This window comes from Budorcas taxicolor, chromosome 24 (genome assembly GCF_023091745.1).
Source record: "Budorcas taxicolor isolate Tak-1 chromosome 24, Takin1.1, whole genome shotgun sequence".
In the NCBI taxonomy this organism is placed as follows: domain Eukaryota; kingdom Metazoa; phylum Chordata; class Mammalia; order Artiodactyla; family Bovidae; genus Budorcas; species Budorcas taxicolor.
The window spans coordinates 36,522,896-36,547,030 of NC_068933.1; the positions used below are offsets into that span (position 1 = coordinate 36,522,896).

General features: G+C 55.8%; 1 protein-coding gene across 5 annotated transcripts in view; it reads left to right on the plus strand.

Moving 5' to 3' along the window:
• The first annotated feature begins 672 nt into the window (after nucleotides 1-672).
• Nucleotides 673-24,135, plus strand: part of IKBKB (inhibitor of nuclear factor kappa B kinase subunit beta) — a 52,752-nt gene continuing 29,289 nt past the window's right edge. For all 5 annotated transcript variants that reach the window (XM_052661357.1, XM_052661358.1, XM_052661359.1 and 2 more), the window contains exons 1-5: nucleotides 673-760; nucleotides 1,256-1,378; nucleotides 14,048-14,142; nucleotides 15,777-15,894; nucleotides 18,634-18,703. In XM_052661357.1, coding sequence (XP_052517317.1) covers nucleotides 1,274-1,378; nucleotides 14,048-14,142; nucleotides 15,777-15,894; nucleotides 18,634-18,703 — 388 coding nt within the window. In that variant the 5' untranslated portion in view covers nucleotides 673-760; nucleotides 1,256-1,273. The remainder of the gene's footprint in view (nucleotides 761-1,255; nucleotides 1,379-14,047; nucleotides 14,143-15,776; nucleotides 15,895-18,633; nucleotides 18,704-24,135) is intronic.

Sequence of the window (24,135 nt, forward strand, 5' to 3'; positions counted from 1 at the left end):
ACTTTACCCTTGCTTGAGTAATAATACACACACACACACACACACACAATCTTTGTCTGCTAATATGTTGCCCTCGAACTGAGAAACTCAATAATAAACTCAAATCATGATGCCAAGGAGGTCGGAGATGAAGGATTAACAGGCCGAGAGGTAGTCTCACAATTTCCGCCCGTTACTGGGGCTGAACCTCCAGTTTTGCGTTACAGTATTAGATTTTCTCCCCCTCTTCTTAATTTTTTTTAAGAGGGAAGAGGAGGTTGTCACACCTAGGGACTACAGGTGTGATTTATCATTCTCGATCTGAGCCCAGGAGTCTCCAGACCAGGTGAGGGATTACAGCCGTAAAAGCTAGAGCCCCAGGGTAATTCTGGTAAACCGTCCCTAAATCCATCCTGGGGGGGCGGGGAGGGGGGAGCGGGAGTGGGGGAGGAGCGGGAAATTCCCCTACTTTAAAGTCTAGGAAGCCTGGTCAGGCTGACCCCGGGGCGGGGCTGCGGGGCAGGTGAGGAAATCCCCATCTTCCCCGTCCCAGAAAGCGCTCAGGTAGAAGTCGCACGTCTAAAGCGCACGGGGGTGTTTTCCCCAGGGTCGGTCACCGGGCAGGGGCGGGGACGTCTGGGCCGGCGGCCCCTTTAAGGCCGCGACCCACGTGCCCCGTGACGTCAGAGCAGGAAGTGTTTGAGGAAGTGGCGCCTGTCTCGCGGCTCTGAGGGCCCCGCGCGTTCATGTCTTCGGGGCGGCGCCCGCGCCCCGCCGCCAGGTGAGTGCCTCGGGCGGGCGCCCCCGCTGTCACCCGCACCCCCGTCTCCGAGGCTCCCAGAGACGCGCGTGACCGGCCCCGAATCCGGGCCTTCCCGGACGGGGAGGGCTGGGAGGCCCCGGCGGGGTGGTGCCGGGCGGGGGCCCGGAACGCGGCGGTGATTAGTCGGGGCCAGCGGGGAGGCGCCGGAGTGGGGGGCGCAGCCCGGGGATCCCCTGGCAGGTCCTGGGTGCGGGAGCGTCCTGTCCTGGGCGGGACCCCCACCCACCCCTTGCTGCTTCGGGGTGAGGTGGATGGGGGGCTGCGAAAGACAGGACTTTGCTGCCCAAACGAAAACCAGACCCAGCCACCTGCTTTTATGTACGGAGATGAAAAATCAGTTCCGATTTTTCTTTCCCATCGAAGCGCTGTGGCATCTCTTAACCTTGTCCATCTTCCCACTTTTCCTTAATCATCACCTTTTGTTCCCCCCCTTGCCCCCCACATTGCTTGCAGCGTTAGCAGGACTTCAGTATGAGCTGGTCACCTTCCCTGCCAACCCAGACATGTGGGGCCTGGGAAATGAAAGAGCGGCTTGGGACAGGGGGATTTGGGAACGTCATCCGATGGCACAATCAGGTAGGCTCTGTGCTGCTGGGAGGAGCTGGGGGGCGGCAGGGTTAGTGGGTGCAGACTAAGTCTCACCCCCTACCCACCCTGTGAATGGGGCTCACCTTGGCCCTGGCCTTCTTGGGAGAGAAAGGGCCTGGGAAGACAGCCTCAGGTCCCCTAAGCTGACTAGGTTAGTGGTCTCCAAGCTTTACTGACTATGTCACCTAAATAAATAGTAAAAAAAACAAAAAAAAAGTTAAGTTTTCAGCTTCAAATATATATATTTTAAAATTACATATCTTTGCTAACCTAATATTATCACCTACTAATATATTGTGTAGTTGACTCATTGGAAAAGACTCTGATGCTGGGAGGGATTGGGGGCAGGAGGAGAAGGGGATGACAGAGGATGAGATGGCTGGATGGCATCACCGACTCGATGGACATGAGTTTGGGTGAACTCCGGGAGCTGGTAATGGACCGGGAGGCCTGGCGTGCTGCATTTCATGGGGTTGCGAAGAGTCGGACACAACTGAGCAACTGAACTGAACTGAATATATTGTGACCTAATGTATTAAATGTTATGAAACATGCAAACATGTTTTCACACTTTAGAAAAATCTTAAGTGTAAAAATAATAAACCATTTTTAAATGTTTTAAAAGTTAATTTAAAAACCATTTTAAATACTTAGCAGTTATGGTGTCTTCCCAGTGTTGTTTGCAATACCTCACAGTGAGAGTTATACAGAGGCACGTGAAAATGAGAATTATCGTTGAGGATGGTGGGTGAACATGCACGTTTCAAGTAATCTTTATAATTTGAATTCTTTGGGCTGATTTTACATCTCATAGATCCTCATCGTTTTCTTAATGTCTTTGACATGTGAATTTTTCACCCCACAAGCATTAGGGCTTCCATATTCCTGTCTGTCCTGGTGATACATGCACTGAAATTCTTCACAAGAATCTCTTTAAGCCACTCATCCATTTTATGAGAGTCCTTTTATTAAAATCCTGGAATGCAAAGTCAAGTGGGCCTTAGGAAGCATCAGTATGAACAAAGCTAGTGGAGGTAATGGAATTCCAGTTGAGCTGTTTCAGATCCTAAAAGAAGATGCTGTTAAATTACTGTACTCAATATGCCAGCGAATTTGGAAAACTCAGCAGTGGCCATAGGACTGGAAAAGGTCACTTTTCATTCCAATCTCAAAGAAAGGCAATGCCAAAGAATGTTCAAACTGCTGCACAACTACACTCATCTCACACGCTAGCACAATAATGCTCCAAATCCTCCAAGTCAGGCTTCAGTAGTACATGAACCATGAACTTGCAGATGTTCAAGCTGGATTTAGAAAAGGCAGAGGAACCTGAGATCAAGTTGCCAACATTCACTGGATCATCAAAAAAGCAAGAGAGTTCCAGAAAAACATCTACTTCTGCTTTATTGACTATGCCAAAGCCTTTGACTATGTGGATCACCAAAAAAGCAAGAGAGTTCCAGAAAAACATCTACTGCTTTATTGACTATGCCAAAGCCTTTGACTATGTGGATCACCAAAAAAGCAAGAGAGTTCCAGAAAAACATCTACTGCTTTATTGACTATGCCAAAGCCTTTGACTATGTGGATCACAAGAAACTGGAAGATTCTGAAAGAGATGGGAATACCAGACCACCTAACCTGCTACCTGAGAAATCTGTATGCAGGTCAGGAAGCAACAGTTAGAACTGGACATGGAACAACAGACTGTTTCCAAATTGGGAAGGGAGTATGTCAAGGCTGTATATTGTCACCATGCCTATTTAACTTATATGCAGAGTACATCATGAGAAATGCTGGGCTAGATGAATCACAAGCTGGAATCAAGATTGCCGGGAGAAATAATCAATAACCTCAGATATGCAGATGACACTACCCTTACGGCAGAGAGCGAAGAAGAACTAAAGAGCCTCTTGATGAAAGTGAAAGAGGAGAGTGAAAAAGTTGGCTTAAAGCTCAGCATTCAGAAAACTAAGATCATGGCATCTGGTCCCATCACTTCATGGCAAATAGATGGGGAAACAGCGGAAACAATGTCAGACTTTATTTTTTTGGGCTCCAAAATCACTGCAGATGGTAATTGCAGCCATGATATTAAAAGATGCTTGCTCCTTGGAAGAAAAGTTATGACCAACCTAGACAACATATTCAAAAGCAGAGACATTACTTTGCCAACAAAGGTCCGTCTAGTCAAAGCTGTGGTTTTTCCAGTAACCATGTGTGGATGTGAAAGTTGGACCATAAAGAAAGCTGAGCGCCGAAGAACTGATGTTTTTGGACTGGGTATTGGAGAAGACTCTTGAGAGAAGATCCAATCGGTCCATCCTAAAGGAGATCAGTCCTGAATATTCATTGGAAGGACGGATCCTGAAGCTGAAATTCCAATACTTTGGCCACCTGATGCGAAGAACTGACTCACTGGAAAAGACCCTTATTCTGGGTAAGATTGAAGGCAGGAGGAGAAGGGGACGCCAGAGGATGAGATGGTTGGATGGCATCACTGACTCGATGGACATGACTTTGAGTAAACTCTGGGAATTGGTAAAGGACAGGGAACCCTGGCGTGCTGCAGTCCATGGGGTTGCAAAGAGTCGGGCATGACTGAGTGGCTGAACTGAACATATTAAAATCGGATGATACTGTCTGTAATTCTACATAAGTGGGGCGCTCGGAGCCTCCGGCCTGTCCCCACCGGCCCCTGTCCGCCCCTGCTGTTGGAAAGCCCGTTTTCCTCGGGATCCCCCGAGTGTCAGAAGTGGCGCGCAACCTGACAGACACTCTGAGTGTGGTGCTGCTCAGTTAATAGCAGGAGAGCTTCATTTCCTGTGTGTTTTTTTTTTTGGATTCCTGTTTTGAGTAACCCCTGCCTATACCCAGTTTGGAGACCTCTGCTCGGGGGAACCCTCACTTACCCTATAGCTAATACTAGCTTTTTAACCCAAAATTCAGACACACTGAAGCCCTTGAGGGAAGGTACCCACTTTTTAATGAAGGGCCTCCAGCATCTTTCTGGACTTGAAGAGATGGTGGATTATTCCCAGGAGCCTGGCTGCAGCCAGCAGGGAGAGTCATGCTGGCCTCCGGCCAGTCACAACAGAGGTCATCTCAGACCCCCAGCCTCCACTATCAGCTGGAAGACATGGAGCTCTGAATGGGTGGAGCAGCTCCCAGTGGGTGGAGCAACCCCTAGAGGAACGTGGGGGCCAGAGGACAATCCTGCAGGTGGTAGTTACTCAAAGTCACCAGGGAAACTCCCGATGCCAGCAAACCCCGTGGCTGCGGGGGAAGGGGGATACAGCAGAGCCCTGGCATCAGGACGGAAGAGCTAGCTCCTTCCCCAGTTCAGTTCAGTTGCTTAGCCGTGTCTGACTCTTTGTGACCCCATGGACTGCAGCACGCCGGGCCTCCCTGTCCCTCCCCAACTCCCGGAGCTCAGCTCCTTGCTCAGCCCCACACAGACCTGGGCGGGGGCCTTCAGAGTCTCGGCTCCAGCCCGCGTCCCACTACAGCCTCATCTCAGCTTCCTGGAGAGAGAGTTCTGTCAGGATGGGCCACTGTCTGCTCTCTCCACCCCCGGGGGCCCCCGTGTGCTCTCTCAGCTTGGGGTACGGAGAGAGAGAGAGAGTGTGTGTCTTCTATTTCAAATTCCTTCTCCTGTTCAAAAACCTTATTTAACAAAACAAACCAAAAGCCCAGCTCTCCTGCCGTCTGGGGCCCCTGCCCTCCCTGCCTCTGCCCTTTGGGTTCCAGCAGGTCAGTCAGCGAGGCCCACCGGTGGAGTCAGGGGTCGGTTCTCCCTGAGCTCCTCAGCTTTCCGCGCAGCCCATGTGTCTGTGGAGGAGGACTCCCATCAGCCCGGACCCTGTCTGCCTTTGGGCCTCTTCCAGTTCCCTCACAGAAACTCTATGTTGTACATAGAGTTTGTTGTACTCTTGGGTGCCCTGTTTGATGAAGGCCTTTTTGGAAAAAGGAAAGCACCACTAATGAAGTATTATAAATGTAAGCTCCCAACTATGGTCATCACAGCCTGGGAGAGGGACCCCAGGGCTCTGAGACCTTATACTGGGGGTCGGGAAGGCTGCCCTGGGGGGCATCGCCAGGCGGGAGGAACAAGCAACCTGAGGGTTGGTGGGCGCTGGCCAGGTGTGGAGGGTGAGAAGAGGGTCCAGGCTGGGGGGGCAGCCTGTTCAGAGCCCCAGCTAAGGGTGGGCCCTGGCCATTGGGTGTGAGTGGGTGGGCTGACGGGGGAGCTGGGTGCAAGGGAGGCTGATGTGCAGAAGGTGGGTGCTGCTGCAGGGAGCCCTGCTTTTGGTTGGGGGGACACATGGGAAGGGGCCCAGGCAGTGCTGGGCGGGGCAGTCAGCTCTCCCCAAAGACATCCTGATTTCTACCGGGTAACAACTCCCACCTGGCTTATTTCAAACCACTGGCAGCTTGACCACCTTTCTCGCCAAATTCCTGGATATTAGCCGTCAGCTCTTGGGGTGTGGTACTGGGACCCCACTCACCCTGCCTCGTCCACTGGGGAGACCAGTTATGAGGTTTCTGGAGTACTCCAGGCGTGAGATTGGATGGGGCTGATGGCTGTGGAGGTGGGCAGATTTAAGAGCTGTTTTCAGGGTAACAAGCGGCAGGAGGTAGGGGTGGGGTGGACGTGAAGGGCTGGGGGGAGGCGTCCAGTGTTCGCAGGTGTGTGGTGAGCACTTGGCCGTGACCTGACTCAGTCCAGGAAGCGCTCCAGGTCCTCCTGGGCTTTTCCCCCATTGGGGAAATCCCTGGGCTGATCTGGGTACTCAGGGGAGGGTTTTTCATCAGTGTCTACAATCAGAACATGAGCGTCGGGTTCTCTGGGAGACCCCCTTGCCTACCAAGCCTCTGGAAGAAGGCACCCAGGAGAGAGGGGCAGATATGTAACTCCAGTCGGGCAGAGTCACGGATTCTACTGGACGTGACAGCCACACATGTTTTCCTAACACTCCATGTGCCTTGTCCATAAGAGAATATTTCTGCTTCCTAAGAGGAGGAGTCACATGAGAGAGCCCAAGCATTGGCACCCTCATTTGGAAGAGAGACACCTAATGATCAGACCCACGTTTGTGGAGAGCACACCTCGTGGGTGAGACGTTTCGCCTACTTTGTCTCCAGTCGGCACAGCAGCCCCCAGCAGGAGTACTGTTGTTCTTACTTGCATTTCGTATCCGAGGAAACTGAAGTGTAGAGAGGTTAACCCCTTCCCAGAGAGGCTGAACCCTCCTAGTAGGTAAAGGAGCCAGAATCGTCTGAACCTGTTCCTCTTTGAATTCCAGCCTCGTGCCTCGTCCACTGGCTTGTGGCTTCTCCAAGGGGGAGATCCAAGGTCAAGGACACCCCCGGGAAGGCTGAGTTTTGTCCACCGTCAGTCTAAACTGTTTGGAAGCACTATAGTGAGAACCCCTGCTTTGGATGACTGAATATGTAGGTCTTCCTTGCTAAGCAGAGACCCTGAGAATGAGTTTCGGAGGGAGGAAGGGCAGTGGAACAAATGACCCCACCCGCCTCCCTGAGTGTTTTGTCGAAGTGTGGGCTTCGACAGTCCCTGCTGTGTGGGTACTCTCTTAAATCTTCAGCCCAAGTACTGTCTAGAAGGGCTGGCATTTTCAATAGGATGTTTTGTTAGACACAAAGGGAGAAGGAGAAGACGAGGTGACCTCAGTGACCTCAGCTGCAACCTCTTCCAGGACTGAGAGCTTGCATCACACAGACCCGGGCTTGGGTCCCGGCTCTGGTGTGGGCAGCTTTGGGGCTTTGCGCCACAGCCTCCCACGTAGATTTGGAAGAAGCTAAGATACTGATCCCTTCTGCTGTCAGCCTGTCTGGGCCAAAAGCCTCCAGAGCACCTTGCGGACATAAGCACTGGCATCCTGGGTCTTAGATGAGTGAGACGCCCCAGGGCGCCTTGCTACTGTCACATCCTCCACGCGCTGGAAAGTGCTGCCTGATCCCTGTGGACACACTGGTCACCGCTCGAGAAGTAGGGCCAGCTCTCCCTGTCCCCTCACTGGACGATACTACGCTCGCTGCAGCCTGTCTGTGTCTTCAAATCTTACAGGCTTTGAGCGCTGGCCTGAGCCATCAGAGGTCCATCTTTTTGACGATCCTGACTTACTCTGCTCACGCTCTAGTCGAGGGAGTGAAATGGCTACTCAGGAACATATCAAACAGGTGTAAATACGAGCACCAGATTGTGCAGAAATCGTCACAGCTCTTGTTTAGCGAGGGTGTCATCACCAGGAGTGATGGGTGCCTTATCCACACCGCCTCCTGCGTGCTTGGGTGTGATAGGAGGATCCTCAGGCAGGATTTGATGGGAGGTGGGATATCCCTGCCTGGAGAATCCCGTGGGCAGAGGAGCCTGGCAGGCTGTAGTCCATGGGGTCGTGCAGAGCTGGATGTGCCTGAAGGGCCTTGGCACGGAGCGTGGGCTGCGTGCAGTGCGGAGGGGCAGAGGCGGCAGGTGGCGTGGGGAGAGGAAGGAGGAACGCGCTCCAAGCCCCCGAGAGCCCCATGCTCTGTCTCATTTAACCAATAGCGCCAGAAGGGGTATGGTCACCCCCACCTTGTGGATAAAGACCTAGAGGCTTAGGTGATGAGGTTGAGGTCACACATTAACCAGGTGAGGCGTGAGGGATCATCGGTGATCTGACCTGCTTCCTCCCGAGCTCCTGTGGCTGGGTCTGGAAACGAAGGGAGTGGGCAGAGTCAGCCGGCTGACCTCAGCCTTCTGACTCTGGGCCCTCCTTTCCGAAACACTCATCTGGGAGGGAGGATCCGAGAAGGAACACGGAAGGTGTTTCCAGCCCCCCTCTTAGACCACAGAGGCCTGTTGAGTGGTTGCCTTGGTAATAGGAGGTGGCTTCGTGACCCAAGGGTGTGGACAGACCTCTTGGCTCCCTGTTCATGGCCCCCCAGCCATTAGAAAAAGGCCGCCAGGGAGGCCAGCGGCTCCTTCAGAGGCTGGCCTTCAGCTCGCTTCTCCTGTAGTGCCGTCCAGGGGTCCAAGGAGTCTGGGGGAGCCTGTCCCCCCAAGCTGCCCCCACTTCAGAGTACACTCATGTGTGTACATAAAAGGCAAAAAGGTCGCAGAGACTTGAAGGACCTTCGCAATCAGCTGCCTTCGATGGAGATACCATCCTTGGCCCCTTTCTCTATTTTCTGCAGATACACCACTTTTAAATTTTGTCCCAACTTCCTAGGAGTTGGGTACTGAGATGGTTCGGGCCAAGTCTGGGATTCCAGAGAACTGAGCCAAGACTGGGAGATTCCAGGCCAAATAGAGTTAGTCATCCATACCCTGCGTGTCATTGCCGCCTGGGGACAGACACCCCCAGAGTTTCAAAATCATCTTCACAGTCTGTTCATGATTAATTGAATTTTGTTTTCCAGAGAACGTATGTGTTTAGCCACAGAAGGTCCTTCTACCTGGGTTTCTGTTTCAAGTGAAAGATTAATCATGGAAAGATGGGAATGTTTTAGAGTACTTCCTAGAGGGTCGCAGGGTAAGAGGTGACTGTCTGTGTGGGACCCTCAGGCCTGGGAAGGCAGGGTTTTTCCTGGCACCGCAGGACCATGCTGAGCTGCCCACTCAGTGTTGGGGCCTGTGCCCACTTAACCCCATGGTGTGTTCCGTGTTCGCGTCACGAAATTCACTCTCTAGGTTGAGTTTGACTGTTCTTTAGTCTTTAATATCAATCTCCAGTATCAGGGTCGATTAGTGGATTCTGGGATGGGCCAGGTGACGGCTGTGTGTGAGCTCCGGTGTTTGTATTGGGCAGGAAATCACAGCTATCTGCAGTCACCCAGTGTATATGCAGGCGGATTCTATAAAGTATTTCCTAAGGCACTTAATGTCTACCCTTTGGGTTTGACTTATCTCATGTTTTTAAGATTCATATATTTTCTTACTTATTTTGGCTGTGCAGTGTCTTCGCTGCTGCTCGGCCTTTTCTCTCGTTGCAGGAAGTGCGGGCTGCCCTTCATTGCGGTGCCTGGGCTCCTCGCGGGCTGCCCTTCCTCGCGGTGCCTGGGCTTCTCGCGGGCTGCCCTTCCTCGCGGTGCCTGGGCTCGTCGCTGGCTGCCCTTCCTCACGGTGCCTGGGTTTCTCGAGGGCTGCCCTTCATTGCGGTGCCTGGGCTTCTCGCGGGCTGCCCTTCGTCGCGGTGCCTGGGCTTCTCACGGGCTGCCCTTCATTGTGGTGCCTGGGCTTCTCGCCGCGGCAGCGTCTCTTGTTGCGGGGCGCAGGCTCTGGGCACATGGGCTTCAGTAATGGCGCCTCGTGGGCTCTAGAGCACAGGCCCAGTAGTTGCGTTGCACGGGCTTAGTTGCTCCACAGCATGTGGGATCTTCCAGGACCAGGGATCGAGCCTGGTGTCCCCTACATTGCAAGGCAGCTCCTTAACCGCTGGTCCACCAGAGAAGCCCTGTCCGTCATCTTCATGAAGGAAGCGTACTGTTGGTGCACAGGAGAATAGTGACCCCTCCCAAGATGTCTGCGTCCTAACCCTCTGAGCCTGTGAAGGTGTTAGGTTGAGCTGCAGAGGGAATCAGCATTGCTAATCAGCTGACCTTAGTTGGGAAGCTCATCCTGGACGATCTGGGTGGACTCTGTGTAACCACAGGGGTCACTGAAAGTGACGAGGGAGACTGGAGAGTCGGTGTCAGCAGTGCACCAGCGAAGGCTGGGCTGGTCACTGCTGGCTTGGAGCTGGAGGAAGGGGCTGTGGGCCACAGGTTATAGGCAGACCCTAGGTTCTAGGGCAGACATGAAGGGCATTCTTCCCTAGGGCCTCTGAAGAGGACATGGCCCGCCAACAGCTTGATTTCAGTCCCATGAGACCCTCGCCAGACTTCTGAACCTCCAGAACCATCGGGAAGTAAATTGGTGGTATTTAAAGCCAGCGAGCTAGTGGCAGTTTCTTGTAGCAGTGATAGAAAACGAATGCACTGTCGTGTATATTAAACTAGGTGCAGATTTTTAAACTCGAGGAGACTTCCTGCAGTAACAAACCACGAGTTGCAGTACAGTTGCTTAAAACAACCATCCATCTCAACATCACGTGCTCAGCGGACACTCCCGGCGGCCTGACCTCCCTCTGCAGCATGGCCGTCTGTCTCCTCTCATTGCTGGAGCTCGGGTTTCTGTGCGATCCTGCCCACCTGCAAACAAGCTTCTAGACACATATCGGAATGGCTGTTGGTGGAATTACCAGAGAATTGGGCAAAAAAATGAGTCTGAACCCTAACGGGAAGTGAAACTTGAAAGCAGGTTCGAATCACTTTGAGTGCAGGGGATTCGGGAAGTTCACGATGCAGAGGGTGGAAAGTCTCGTGTAACGAACGCAGTCTGGTTGTTTGTCAATGAAACAAATCGTGGCCTCTTGACACACACCCTAACTCTTGAGCAGTGCTAGCTGGACGCCCATCCAAGGTCACTCATCCAGCTGTCCTCGTGGGTTCAAGAGCAGCAGGACTGCCGGTTTTTCAAAGAGGTCAGCTCTTCTTCAAGGGCACCTCCGAATCCTGGCCAGAGATCGGGGTTCTAATGGCACAGTAGGTGGATGAAGTGGCAGAGCCCAGCTGTCAGCACCTGCCGTGGGCGATGCTGGGGAGCGTGGCTCAGAGCAGGCATGGGCCGCCAGAGGGTGAGCCTTCGAAATACTGCCGGGTGGGGGGCCATCACGAAAAGGCACGTCTTGTACGATCCTCTTTAGGTGAAGTATCCAGATGGCTAAATCTGTAGAGGCAGCATGTAGACGTGTGCTCGTCTAGGCCTGGGGGTGGGGGTTTCTTTGGGAGATGATGAGTATGTTCTCTTTTAAAATAATTAATTAGTCCCTTGGACTTCGAGGAGATCCAACCAGTCCGTCCTAAAGGAAATCAGTCCTGAATATTCATTGGAAGGACTGATGCTGAAGCTGAAGCTCCAATACTTTCGCCACCTCATGCAAAGAACTGACTCCTTGGAAAAGACCCTGATATGGGAAAGATTGAAGGCGGGAGGAGAAGGGGACAACAGAGGATGAGATGGTTGGATGGCATCACCAACTCAATGGACATGCTGCTGCTGCTAAGTCATTTCAGTCGTGTCTGACTCTGTGTGACCCCATAGACGGCAGCCCACCAGGCTCCCCTGTCCCTGGGATTCTCCAGGCAAGAACACTGGAGTGGGTTGCCATTTCCTTCTCCGGTGCATGAAAGTGAAAAGTGAAAGGGAAGTCGCTTGAGTAAACTCGGGGAGTTGGTAATGGACAGGGAGGCCTGGCGTCCTGCAGTCCTTGGGGTCGCGAAGTCAGACGCGACTGACCTGACCTGAACTGAGTGAAGCTGCTGGGTCTTAGTTGCGGCGCTGAGATCTTCGGTCTTGGTGTGGCACACGGGACCTTTAGTTGCAGCACGTAAAGCTGTTAGTTGTGGCATGTGGGGTCTAGACCCTCGACCGGGGGCCGAACCCTGGCCCCCCGCACGACGAGCACCGAGTCCCAGCCACTGGACCACCAGGGAGGCCCTGGTGAGCGCGCTCTGAAACCGACTGTGACTTTGGCCATGTTACTCTGAATGTGCCCCAGACCATCAGCGTGTGTGGTTTCCATGGATGAGTTGAATGGTGTGTGAATGATATCTCAGAGCTGTTGGAAAAAAAAAAAACTAAGCATATAAGGTGACTCTGTGACTGAGGCTTAACCACAGCCCTGTGGGGACTTGATAGAAGCCACTTGGGAGAGTGCCCTGGGTGGGGGTGCTGGAAGTATCTGCTTCTGGCCTTGGAGCCGTCACAGTCAAAAGATGCCTCCACCTCACTCCTGAAGCTTTCATTTGTGAATGTCGGCTTTAGGGACGGGTCTGCTGACCAGTGAGTAAGGCGTCCCAGGGGAAACTGTCTGTTTCTTGTCTGCGTGTGCGTGTGCTGAGTCGCTTCAGTCGTGTTCAACTCTCAGAGACGCTGTGGGCAGCAGCCCGCCAGGCTCCTCTGTCCGAGGGATTTCCCAGGCAAGAATGCCGGAGTGGGTTGCCATCTCCTTCTCCAGGGGATCTTCCTCACCCAGGGATCGAACCCAGGTCTCTTCCATCTCCTGCACTGGCAGGTGGGTTCCTTACCACTAGCGCTACCTGGGGAGCCCTGACTCCCACTGTCCTTTTGCTCCTGGGCGGGCCCTTGGTCTGCAGGGATCGTGGCTGGGTCGGTGGGCCTGTGACCTCGGCATCTGCCGCCCTGAGGAAGCATGTGTCCCTGAGGGCCTTGCCACGACCTCAACGTGTATCCGTTGAGTCTCAGTCTGGACCGAATGAATTCCTGCACTTACAAGACTTAAGATTCCTCGTAATGCACGTTTTCATAAACAGACAAAATGGTCCAGTGGGGCCTCTAGGACACCCAGTGGAATTTTGGTACCATTCTGAAGGCTTTTCTTGCTGGATTTCTCCTCTGCCTGCCCTGCACGTCAGGGCTGGTCCCAGGGCATGTGGGCTCTTAGGGGGCTCTCAATGCAGGGGCCCGGGGGCCCGGGAGGGGGCAGCCAAGTGCTGACTTGGGTGCTGCCTGGACACCTGGGGGAAGGGAAGAGTTAATCCTCAGACCCAGGCCGTCTGTAGTTCACAAGAATTGTAGTAATTCCCTCATTCCCGTTCATGAAGCTTCCATGGAGGGCACTATGTCAGTTATTGCATTAAAGGTTAAACTCCTGAGGATGGACAAGCCTATAGTGTAACAGAGGAAAGAGAAAGTAACCCTGTGACCCTGCAGAAAATAAGTCTTTGGTGGGTAAGTGCCGTGAAGGAGTGCCCTGTTGAGACAGGAGGGCAGGAACCCCTGCCATGGGGGGCACCTGGGCCTTGCCTCGGAGCAGAGACCAGAGGGCACGGGCCAGGCCAGCAGTCTGAGCCTGACTGGGCATCGGAGGCCCGAGGCGGAGTCACAGGAGGAGGATGGAAAGGTGGGTTAGAACCCAGCTTCAGGGAGTTTTAAATGCCAGCGGTGCCTGTGTGGGGCTGCCACCAGGAGTGTTGCCCAATGCCTGCTAAGGGCTGGACGCTGCTAGGGGCTCAGCCCTGAGGCACCCCTGAAAGGTGGATGTCAGAGATGCCACTTTACAGATGGAGAAACCAAGCCAGAGCCCGTGGTCTGCCCAGCATCACAGAGCTGGTAAATGGCTGTGCTGGGATTTGAATCAGCCTGTGTTCCATCTCCTATACCGCTCTTGCCTTCTCTCTGGAGAGAGAGACCCCCCCCCCCCCGCCCCCCGCGAGAGAAACATAAAACCTGGAGCCAGGGCATTAACTGTTAGGCTGAAGCAACAGGGAAGTGCCTTTTGCTTGGGTCCAAGGTCAAGTCCAGTAGTGCCAGGGGTCAAGGAATGAGGATTCTCTTGGGCAGAAGTGTTCCAAAGAGGTCTCGAGGGGGAGGTGGGGACGGGGCAAGGCCTGGGTGCAGATGTGGGGTGGATAGAGATGAGCAGGGGCCAGGCCTGGAGGCGGGCTGGCTGAGACTTGGGGCCATCCGTTAAGCAGGCACGCTGCCGGCCTTGGGGGCCTGGAGCTGAGTTATGGGCTGTGTTATGGGCCCAGAGGCGACAGCTGTGGGTTTGACCCTTGGCTGTCTCTGATCATCCCGTGCGTCCTCTGCAGGAGACGGGCGAGCAGATCGCCATCAAGCAGTGCCGGCAGGAGCTCAGTCCCCGGAACCGCGAGCGCTGGTGCCTGGAGATCCAGATCATGAGGAGGTGAGGGCCTGGGCGCCAGCAACCCTGGGCAGGACCGTGGGGGCAGGGGAACGCGGGGGCGGGGGACCACAGGGCCCAGGGGACGCTGCAGTGACTCTGGAGAAGGGCCTCAGGATCTGGAGCCGCAGCCCCAGCTCTCTAGAAAGAGGTGTGAGACCCAGCGCTGATACCGTGATAGAGGTGTCAGGGTCCCAGCCAGACTGTCCAGGCAGATGGCTGCCGGGGCAGCGGCAGTGACAGCCCACCACCTGGCCCCCCGAGGGTTCTGGGTGGGCTTCCTTTGTTATATGATATAAAGAAGCCATTATGCTAAGTTTTCTCTGTCAGCAAAGATCATTTTTCCCCAGTGTTTCCAGTTCTGAGCTGGTAGGTGAGTGTCCCTGCTGTGAGCCTTTTGCCGGAGTCTGTTCCTCCGGGGGGCTGGGGTGGGGGCTGGGGGGCTGCCCTCCCAGCTGGGAAGGCGTGGGGGCGTCGCAGCCCGCAGGGGCTCCCTCCCCACCCCGGGGAAGGGGGTGTTTCCTTGTTCGCAGGAGCACGTGTGCACACACACTGCACACTCTACAAGCAGACACACCCTCACACACAACACACACACATGCCTCATGCACAGACACGCCACAAACACACCACGCACACTCCACAGACACAAACCACACACACCCCACACGCATACACCCCCCCACACACACCCCACACGCACACACACACACCACCATCACACACCACACGAGCAGACACAGACACACACAACACACGCACATGCCATACAGACACACACACACGCCACAGACACCCCCCACACACACACCACAAACACACCACACACACATGCCATACAGACACACGCCGCAAACACACCACCCACACTCCACATACAGACACACCCCCACACACACCACATACACGCACCACACACACATGCCATACACACCACGAACACACCAACACTCCACATAAAGACACACAGACGCACACCACACATATGACACACACCATATATACTGCACACATACACTACACACATAAACACACCGCCCACACTCCACACACAGACACGCACCCCACACACCACATACATACTCCACACACATAACATACACACATGCCACATGCACAGAGACACCACCCACACTCCACAGACACACAAACCACACACATACACCCCCCACACACACACAGACCATAGACACACACACCACACACACATACCATACAGACACACATGCTACAAACACACCACCCACACTCCACATACATACACACCCCCACACACAGCACATACACACATCACACACACACCACGAACACACCCACACTCCACACACAGACACACACCCCGCACATACCCCCTGTCCCCACCCAGCGGCATGATGTCGGCAGTCCCTCCACTTTCTCTGCTTTAGAGCAGTTGGGAAGCCCGGGGGGCCTGCCGTGGGGCCTCTGAGGAGAACCAAGCCCCCCGGGGCCCTATGCACGACCAGGGCTCATGGCGCGGACCGAGTGCTGCCAGGCCCTGGGTGAGGGGCCAGCTGTGCCCTTACCCCTCCACTCTCCAGGCCCTGGCACCTCAAGGCCCTGGGGGGCAGGGGTGAGCCCAGTGTCTGCCCCCCTCACCTGTTCCGCTTCCCCCCTAGGCTGAACCATCCCAACGTGGTGGCTGCCCGGGACGTCCCTGAAGGCATGCAGAGCCTGGCTCCCAATGACCTGCCCCTGCTGGCGATGGAGTACTGTCAGGGCGGGGACCTGCGCAAGGTGAGGCTGCGGGGCCGGGGGCGGGGGGCAGGGGGGCACCCTGGGGCGGGGCCTGGGGGGGACCCTGTGGGGGCAGGGTGAGGCTGCGGGGCCGGGGGTTCCCTGAGTGGGGGCACCCTGGAAAGGCAAGGTGAGGCTGCGGGGCCTGGGCGGGGGCCCTGAGCGGGGGTACCCTGGAGGGGCAAGGTGAGGCTGCGGGGCCTGGGCGGGGACCCTGAGTGGGGGCACCCTGGGGCGGGGCCTGGGGGGGCAAGGTGAGGCTGTGGGGCCTGGGGGCGGGTGGGCACCCTGGAGCGGGGCGTGGCGGTCAGGGCGGGGCTTGCTGTGCACCCTGCGGCTGTCCCTCGAGTGACAAGGAAACGCCACCTGGTAGAGTCCAGGGCAGGGCCGGACCAGCCCCAGACAGACCTTCCTCAAACCCGCACACGGCCGTGTCAGCCCTTTGGTGCCCCTTGGCCACCGTCCCCATGAGCACAGCTTCTCCCAGCCACGGCTGCCTGGGGTCACAGAGCGGGGCAGGAAGGGACTGACTTGGCCCCGGCAGGGCCAGGGACCCAGAGCTGCCGCTGACGCAGCTTCTGGGCTCTGCTCCCCGCCTGCCTTCCCGCCACGTCTGCACGCCTCTGTATGAGAACATGCGCCACGGGGTGGGTCCCAGGGGGCCGTGTGTCCCATCTCTGAAACGGTACCACGACCTGCTCTTACTCATGGCCTCGTGAGCAGCCCCGTGATGCAGGGGAAACAGATGGGACCCCGAGTGGAGGGGGCCGCCTCATGGCCCAGAGGGGCAGGGTTGGGGGCTGGGCCACCACAGCCGCAGCGGCAGAGCCTGGGTCTCACCTGCGGGTCCCAGCCGCGGGCCCCGCCCCGTCTGTGAGGACAGAGCAGGAGGACTGTGCAGGCTCTGGGCAGAAGGCGGCTTTGTATTGCAGAGGTTGCCTGTCTGTCCACATTCCTCCACTCCTCGCCCTGGAAGAGGTGCATGGTGGCGGGCAGGGATGGGGGTGGGTGGGCAGGGCAGCCATCAGGTGCCTCGTGCCCCCTCGGCCGTTCCCAGAGCCAGCGCCGCCTGCTTTCCCGCTGCTCTCCTGGCTCCTGCTGCTGTCCCTCTCTAGAGGGACTTTCCATGAGGCCCATGTGCCCAAGTGGCCATCTCCCGCCCGGGGGGTGGCCTGTCCGGGGGTGTCAGGGCAGGATGTGAGCACAGTCGCTGGCACGGCCCACAGGCAGGGACTGATAACAGAGGCTAAACAGGGACTCGACAGAACTTCCATTTTCCTCTTTTATTTTCCTAACCTTTGACAGCCACTGGATTACTAACTGCAGCTATTTAGGGAGATAAAGCCATGTCCCTGTAGCTGAGTGGACACTCCTTAGCGGGCAGCGTAGCCAGTAGGTGGGAGGTGACCAGCTTATGGCAGTGGAGGACCTCCAACGTCATCTCGTGGGCAGTGGGGAGCTGGCCTGCCCGGGAAGAGAGTGATACAGACTGGGGGCGTGATTGACCCGGCCCGGGGCGCAGGGTGGTGCGGCGGAGGTGGGGTGGTGCCCCACAGGGCCTGCGTCCACGTGGTCACCAGGGGAGATCGGGAAGGGGGGGCACTGCTGCCCTGGTGCCCGGGGTCTGTCCTCTCGGTTCCAAGTGGAGTGGCCCATCTTTCCCCGCTCCTGAACGTTCAAAATCCGCACTCCTGGGCGGGGAGACATGCTTGGCCAATGCGTGAGTGATCCGAGGAGTGAGGCGTGTGTGCCTGACATGGGAACAGCTCATGGACACATGTTGGGGTGGGGGTTCCTTCGCATTGGTGCCCCCCTTGTCGGGAAATTTCTTTCTGAAGTCGAGGCTGGCTTCTCACAGCAGACTGAGACCCTCGATAGGCCACCAGGGCCAGGAGGGCCCGAGCCTCAGGTGGACTTGTGTCCTGGGGCAGCTCCGTCCTGCGGCAGCTGTAGGGGCGGACAGACGCCTGGACCCCTTCGGTCTGGCATCTTCACCCGTGAGCCGGGAAGGCCACCGATGCTGGCCTCAGAGTAGGGTAGGGCAGTATGCAGTGAGATGGGGCAGGAAGGCTCCACAGAGTGCATCCACGCGGCTCTCCATCTGCGAAGAGCTCGAGGGCCGTGCGGGCTCTGGGTGCAAGCTAGCTTTGTACCGAAACAAGGCTGCCTCCATCCACACCCCTCACTCCTCCCTAGGGAAGAAGGTGGGCAGGTTGGGGGCAGGGATGGGGCTTGGGGGCAGGACAGCCAGGTGACACTGTATCCACGCTCGGCCGTTCTGGACCCAGTATCGTGTGCTTCCCACTGCTCTTCCAGCTCCATCCTGGTGCCGGCCTGTGGTGAGTGCTTGCCACGTGGTCCCTGCTGTCATCCCCACCGAGGGCAAGGGGAAAGGGTCGGAAGGAGGGCTTCAGTGGGTCCTCAGGGCTCTTGGGAGCAGTGGATCAGCAGTGGCTGAGCTCCGGCTGCGCCCACTCCCCCGCGACCGTGGCTCAGGTGAGGCTCCGAGAATGGCTCAGGGTCAGGGTCGCACACATGAGCACCTCCAGGAGCTCGCAGGCCTCCTTCTTCCATCCCCGCCCGGGCCCCGCCCCGGCCAGTCCTGCTGCCTGGCTGCCTGCCCGCCTAGGACCCAGGGAGTGCTCAGACGGCCTTGGCTGGCGGGGGACCCCGGTGGACAGCGCGTTGGTGACTGGTGACCGCTCCCCCTGACGCCTCTCCCCCCACCCTTCTCAACAGTACCTGAACCAGTTTGAGAACTGCTGTGGCCTGCGGGAAGGAGCCATCCTCACCTTGCTGAGCGACATTGGTAAACCCCAGCCCCGGACGTCCGGCCGTGCCCGCCAGGGAGGGGCCTTGCGGGGGTGGAGGGGCGGTGACGGGTCTGCCGGTCTCTGCGGAGGTGGGGTTGGTGGGGACAGACAGTGGCGGGGGACTGGTGAGGGGGCGGTCAACAGGGCCTAGTCAGGCGGGCGCTGAACTCAGATTTCCCTTCCTTCCGGACTAAGTCATGTGCACAGGAGAGCGAGTTTCCTTTCCCATTAAAGAGCTCCACTCCCAGCTTTCCCAGAACGGCCAGTGATGGAGTTGGTTGTCCTTTGAATGCATCTCATCCTCTGGCAGTGAATTTTTCCACTTCCTTGTTGGTAGTTCTCTTGCTGGCCGAAGCCATAGGAAAAAACGGTCCTCCTTTAAACCCCGTTTAACCCTTGGCATTCTCCGAGGAGGGTGTTGACGGCCCTCTGAGAAGGCCTGGCTGGCCTGGGCAGCAGGAGCCCGACCTCGGCGTGCAGGGGTCAGATACCACCTCTCCAGCCCAGGCGCCTGCTCTTTGGGGGGTAAATCTGCAGTGTAAGGTGACAGTCCGAGATCAGGATTGAGAGGTACCCAGGGTTCGTCACTCAGCGTTTGCCCCCAGTTTGGGGAATGACACTGTTTTCACCCCTCGCCCACCGCACCCTCTCGGAAGCTGTGAGTTTTTTCTTTTGGTTTGTTCAGACTTTCTGTTTAGGAAAATACCAAGCATATAGGAAAGCTGGAAGAGCAGTACAGTGAAACCCACAGGCCCATCGCCCAGGTTCACCAGTTATTGCCACCTTGCCCTGTCTGAAAAGCTGCGTTGCTGGTGCTTGGCCTGGGAGGGTGAGGGGCTTGCAGTGCCCAGCGCTTTGGCCTTGCCCCTGCCACCTCTTCACTCTGGGCGAGAAGGAAGGGGGAATGGAGTGATGCCGTGCTTACGGTTAGGATCTGAGCAGTGGGACATGGAAAATTCCCTCTTGCTCTCTAGCCTGTGTCTGTCCTGCAGATGGGGTTCACAGTGAGGACAAGATGACGTGGCACCAGTCGGGGGTTTCTTTTCCAGCTCTGTTGAAGTGTAATTGACGTTTGACACATGTGAGTTTCAGATGTGCAGCGTCAAGACATTGCAGCAGTTTTATGTGATCTGAGTGTGAGTCCATCATCAGCCAGACAGCTTCAGAGAGGGAGGTGCCCTGCTGATTCCCTAGAGAGTCCAGTCCTTCGGCCAAGATCCTACTTGCTCCCTGGACCCCTGCCCCACGGTGGCCCGTCCCTGCTGTGCATGGACGTTTACCTGTCTTCTGCGCCAGTGGCCACATCACAGTTTATTCTCTTGAGTCGAAGGCAGGTAGAAGGTCGGAGCATGTTCTTTTGCTCTTTGTGGCCAGCTTTTGTTTCTGGTTAGAGCTTCAGGTCTTTTCTGTATGTTATTTCTTCAAATGTGCTTTCACTTAGTAGATTATCTGTGCATTCAGGAAATTGTTGAGATAGTCTCTGAATGATTGTCTCAGGCACACAAAGCTGTCTGCTCCCTCGTGTACCATTAGCGTCCTCCAGTGGCCCTTGTGATATTTACGGAGCCTCTGTGGGCCTCATGTTCTTGGTGTGGCCACGTGTCGTGTCCAGGTACCACCACCTCCTGTGGTAGCTTTCTGTTATGTATTCAAGGTGTGTGTGTGTGTGTGTGTAAGTTACACCTAAGTCAGAATAGTGAGGACAGGTAAGCCCCAGGGAAGCTTAAGTGGTTCCACTCTCCGGTCAGTGGATGAGTATCAAAGGTCATTAGGTCGCTGGTTCCCTGTCTTCCTCTCTGTGGCCCCGAGTTGGAAATAATGAGGCTTTCTTTGAAGTGCTGGTCTGCTAGAATTAAACTCGTGAAGGCCAAGACTTTGTCAACGCTGTGTCTCCCACATCTGGAATAGTAGTACCTCACGTAGCAGCTGCTTTATACATACTTGTCAGTGAATGAAATAAATCCCAAAGGAAATTAGAAGAAGGACCTACTTTTTATTTAAAAGAACAGCTGTTCACATAAGATTAAATGAGCCGTCGGGGGTCAGATAGCAGCTCTTGCCGCCTGTTGGCAGCGTGGCCTTCGGCACATGGCTTATTTCCTTTAATGGATCTGTGTTGAGCTGTGCTGGGTCTCCATTGCCACATTCGGGCTTCCTCTAGCTGCAGCAAGTCAGGACTATTCCCCGTTGTGGTCCTTGGGCTTCTCACTGCAGCGTCTTCACTTGTTGCGGAGCACAGGCTCTCGTGTGGACAGGCTTCAGCGGCTGTGGCACTCGAGCTCAGTAACTGCGGCTCGCAGGCTTTGTTGCCCTAAGGCTCCTGGGATCAAACCCGGGTCCCCTGGATTGGCCGGCAGACTCTTAAGCACTAGGCCATCAGGGAAGTCCCCTGTTACTTCTTAAGGGCAGCAGCTTTATTTGCTGAGAGACGGGCACATAGATCGCCTTGTGAGGACCGTCAGGAGGTAGGGCAGTTGCCATGTGCTGTCCTTCCCCTGGCCCCCCAGGCTACCCTTTTGGAAAACGTCCGCTGTCCTCAGTTGGGCTGTGACCCAGGGCTGAGGTCCGGTGAGCTGGGCAGGTGGCCGTCTTCCAGGATGTCCCTCCCTGGAAGTGGCCGACGTTGCTCAGACCACTGCCCTTGTCGCCTCCTGGATGCCATCCGGCTGCCTGACTGGGGGGTTGCTGATAAGCTCAGATTGTCCTTTCAGTCCCTTTTCTGATTTGTGTACGAAATTCATGAAGTTTATTTCTCTTGCACAATGTCGTCACAAAGCCCAAGTTCAAAAGGGTTTTTGGGAGCTCCTCTCACGTAACTGTTTTGTATTCTGGAACGTTTCCTGAGCCTGTTTTGTTCCAGTTAGTCCCAAGGGCCTACCCACCTCCCTCTGTGGAGCTGCCCTGCTGGTCCCTGCCAGGCTGACTGCAAATATGGCCAGAGCCCACCCCTGCCCGCGGGGGGGGTACGTGGCCCTCTCTGGGTGACTCCTTGTTCAGTCACTCAGTCGTGTTCAACTCTTTGTGACCCCATGGACTGCAGTACGACAGGCTCTTCTGTCCTCAGTATCTCCCAGATTTGGCTCAGACTCATGTCCATTGAGTTGGTAAAATTATCTAACCATCTCATCCTCTGCCATTTGACCTTCAGTCTTTCCCAGCATCAGGGTCTTTTCAAATGAGTCAGTTCTCATCAGGTGACCAAAGTATTGGAGTTTCAGCTTCAACATCAGTCCTTCCAGTGAACACTCAGGATTGATCTCCTTTAGGATGGACTGGTTGGATCTCCTTGCAGTCCAAGGGACTCTCAAGAGTCTTCTCCAGCATCTCAGTTCAAAAGCATCAATTCTTTGGTGCTCAGCCTCCGCTGTGGTCCAGCTCTCACATCTGTACATGACTACTGGAAGCACCATAGCTCTGACTGGCTGGTGACCCCTACTTACCTTTAATCTCTCCGGTGCCACTTGTCTCCCAGAGATGCCCGTGCAGAGCAGCATCAGGATGATAGACACAGGCATTTCCCAGGGGGCGTCATGTTGCCCGAGAAGATCTCGCAGAGTGCACGTGAGCGGGCGAGCAGACGCCCGGGAAGCCTGTGGGTGAGCCCATTTCCTGCGCTGGGATAGACGGGCCTGTTAGAACGTTGCCCTTACGCTGCTGAGAGGTCTGGAGACAGGTGCTGAGGCAGCTGGAAGTGATCTGTCTTCCACATAAAGCGACCTTAAAATAGCTCAAGGAAGTTGTAACTCAGTGGACTCATTATTCTCTGGAAAACGTTGCCATATGTTTCCTTCTGCCCTCTCTGGAGGCCCGGGTCTCTGCTGCCTGAGGGGTGGGGACTGCCCACGCCCAGGCCAGCCGGATGGGACAGTAAGCGATCCCTGGGGCCTTCCTGGACCTTGGCTCTGCACTGATCTTGGTTCTCCAGGTGGTCGGGGAGTTGTGGTGACCCACCGCCCTGTCCTCGAGCCTCCAGGGCCCCCGCTCGCTGTCCTGTCGGTGCTTTGGTCTCTGAGTCACTGTCTCAGTCCCCGTCGGAGCATCTCCTAGCAGGTGTCTAGCCTGTCCACCTCACAGGACAGGGAGGGTTCCAGAGGGAGCGAAGGGCTTTCGGTAATCAGAGCCCTGGCTCTCTGCTCTGTTTTCTTTCATTGTGGCTTTCCTTGCTTGTTCTGTTGAATACCTACATTCTGACTGCACTGCTGATTGTCATGAAAGGTGACTATAGGATCTCAGAAATTCAGATTATTTGTATGTAGAGTACGTGGAAAATCGTAAGTAACCAGGTTTACCGAACATAATTGTAAGAAACGCCGCGGGAAGAGGGAACCACCCCTATGGACCGTTGTTCAGGGCCTTTTATTGGGCGGTCGCTCTCGGGCAGAACTCCCGGGGGCGGGTAAGCAGGGAAGTGAGGGGGGGGTCTGCGAAGCAAAGGGAGTCAGCGGGGTAAAGGGAGTCTGCGGGGGAAAAGGAGTCTGCGGGGGGAAAAGGAGTCTGCGGGGGGAAAAGGAGTCTGCGGGGGAAAAGGAGTCTGCGGAGTCTGCGAGGTGTAAGGGGTGGGGAAGGGGTTTTATAGCCCGGGCCGGGGCTCCCATATAAGGAAGAAAACGCGGGCTCAGCGGTGATTGGTGTCCAAGGGCTCCGTGTCAGCTCCTGATTGGACGGCGCGGGCTTCGTGTTGGCTCCTGATTGGTCGGCTTGGTTGCCGGCCCGTCTCCGGGGTGTGTCTGCAGCGCCCTCTGCCGGGGCATGTCCCGACATGCCCAGGCATGCCTCAACACGCCTGACCTTTCCCTGACCTTTCATCCTGACCTCGCCCTGACCTTTCAATAATCAGAATAAAAGCGCTGCTCTCAGACCTGGCCTTCCCCACTCCCCGGCTCTGCTTCCTCGTTCAGGGGCCTTTCCTCTCTAGAAAACCAAGGTGACTTTCTGGGCCTGCGTGTCCTCAGCATGAAATGAGCATGTGGACTGGGTGAGCCCCAGGGTCCCTTCTAACTCTGAGTATTGCATCTTCACTGTTTGGGTTCTGGTTTTCAGAAAGGCCACCTATAACGTCTCTGACGTTCGCTGTGCCGCCCCAGCCTGACGGCTCCCCGGGGTCCCCTGGCCTCTCCCTTCCTGCATCCTCTTCTTGGAGCTTCGTCTTGGTGATATCTGTCTGTCTGTTCTTGCCCCCGCCTGTGTGTCCCTCTCTGTGCCTGGTGACTGCCCACTGCTTCCAGTATTCCGTGTGCCGGGTCTTTCTCACGACATCTCGATCTGCAATCTCCTCCCAAGTCTGTGTGTTCAACCCTGACCTCCATCCTCAGCTCTGTATCCACGTCTCCATGGTGCTTCTCCCCAGGTCACTTCCAAAGTGAAGTCCTCGACGTCTTCCTTAAACCCGATCCCTCCCTGACATCCTCTGACTTGTCCCTGGCCCTGT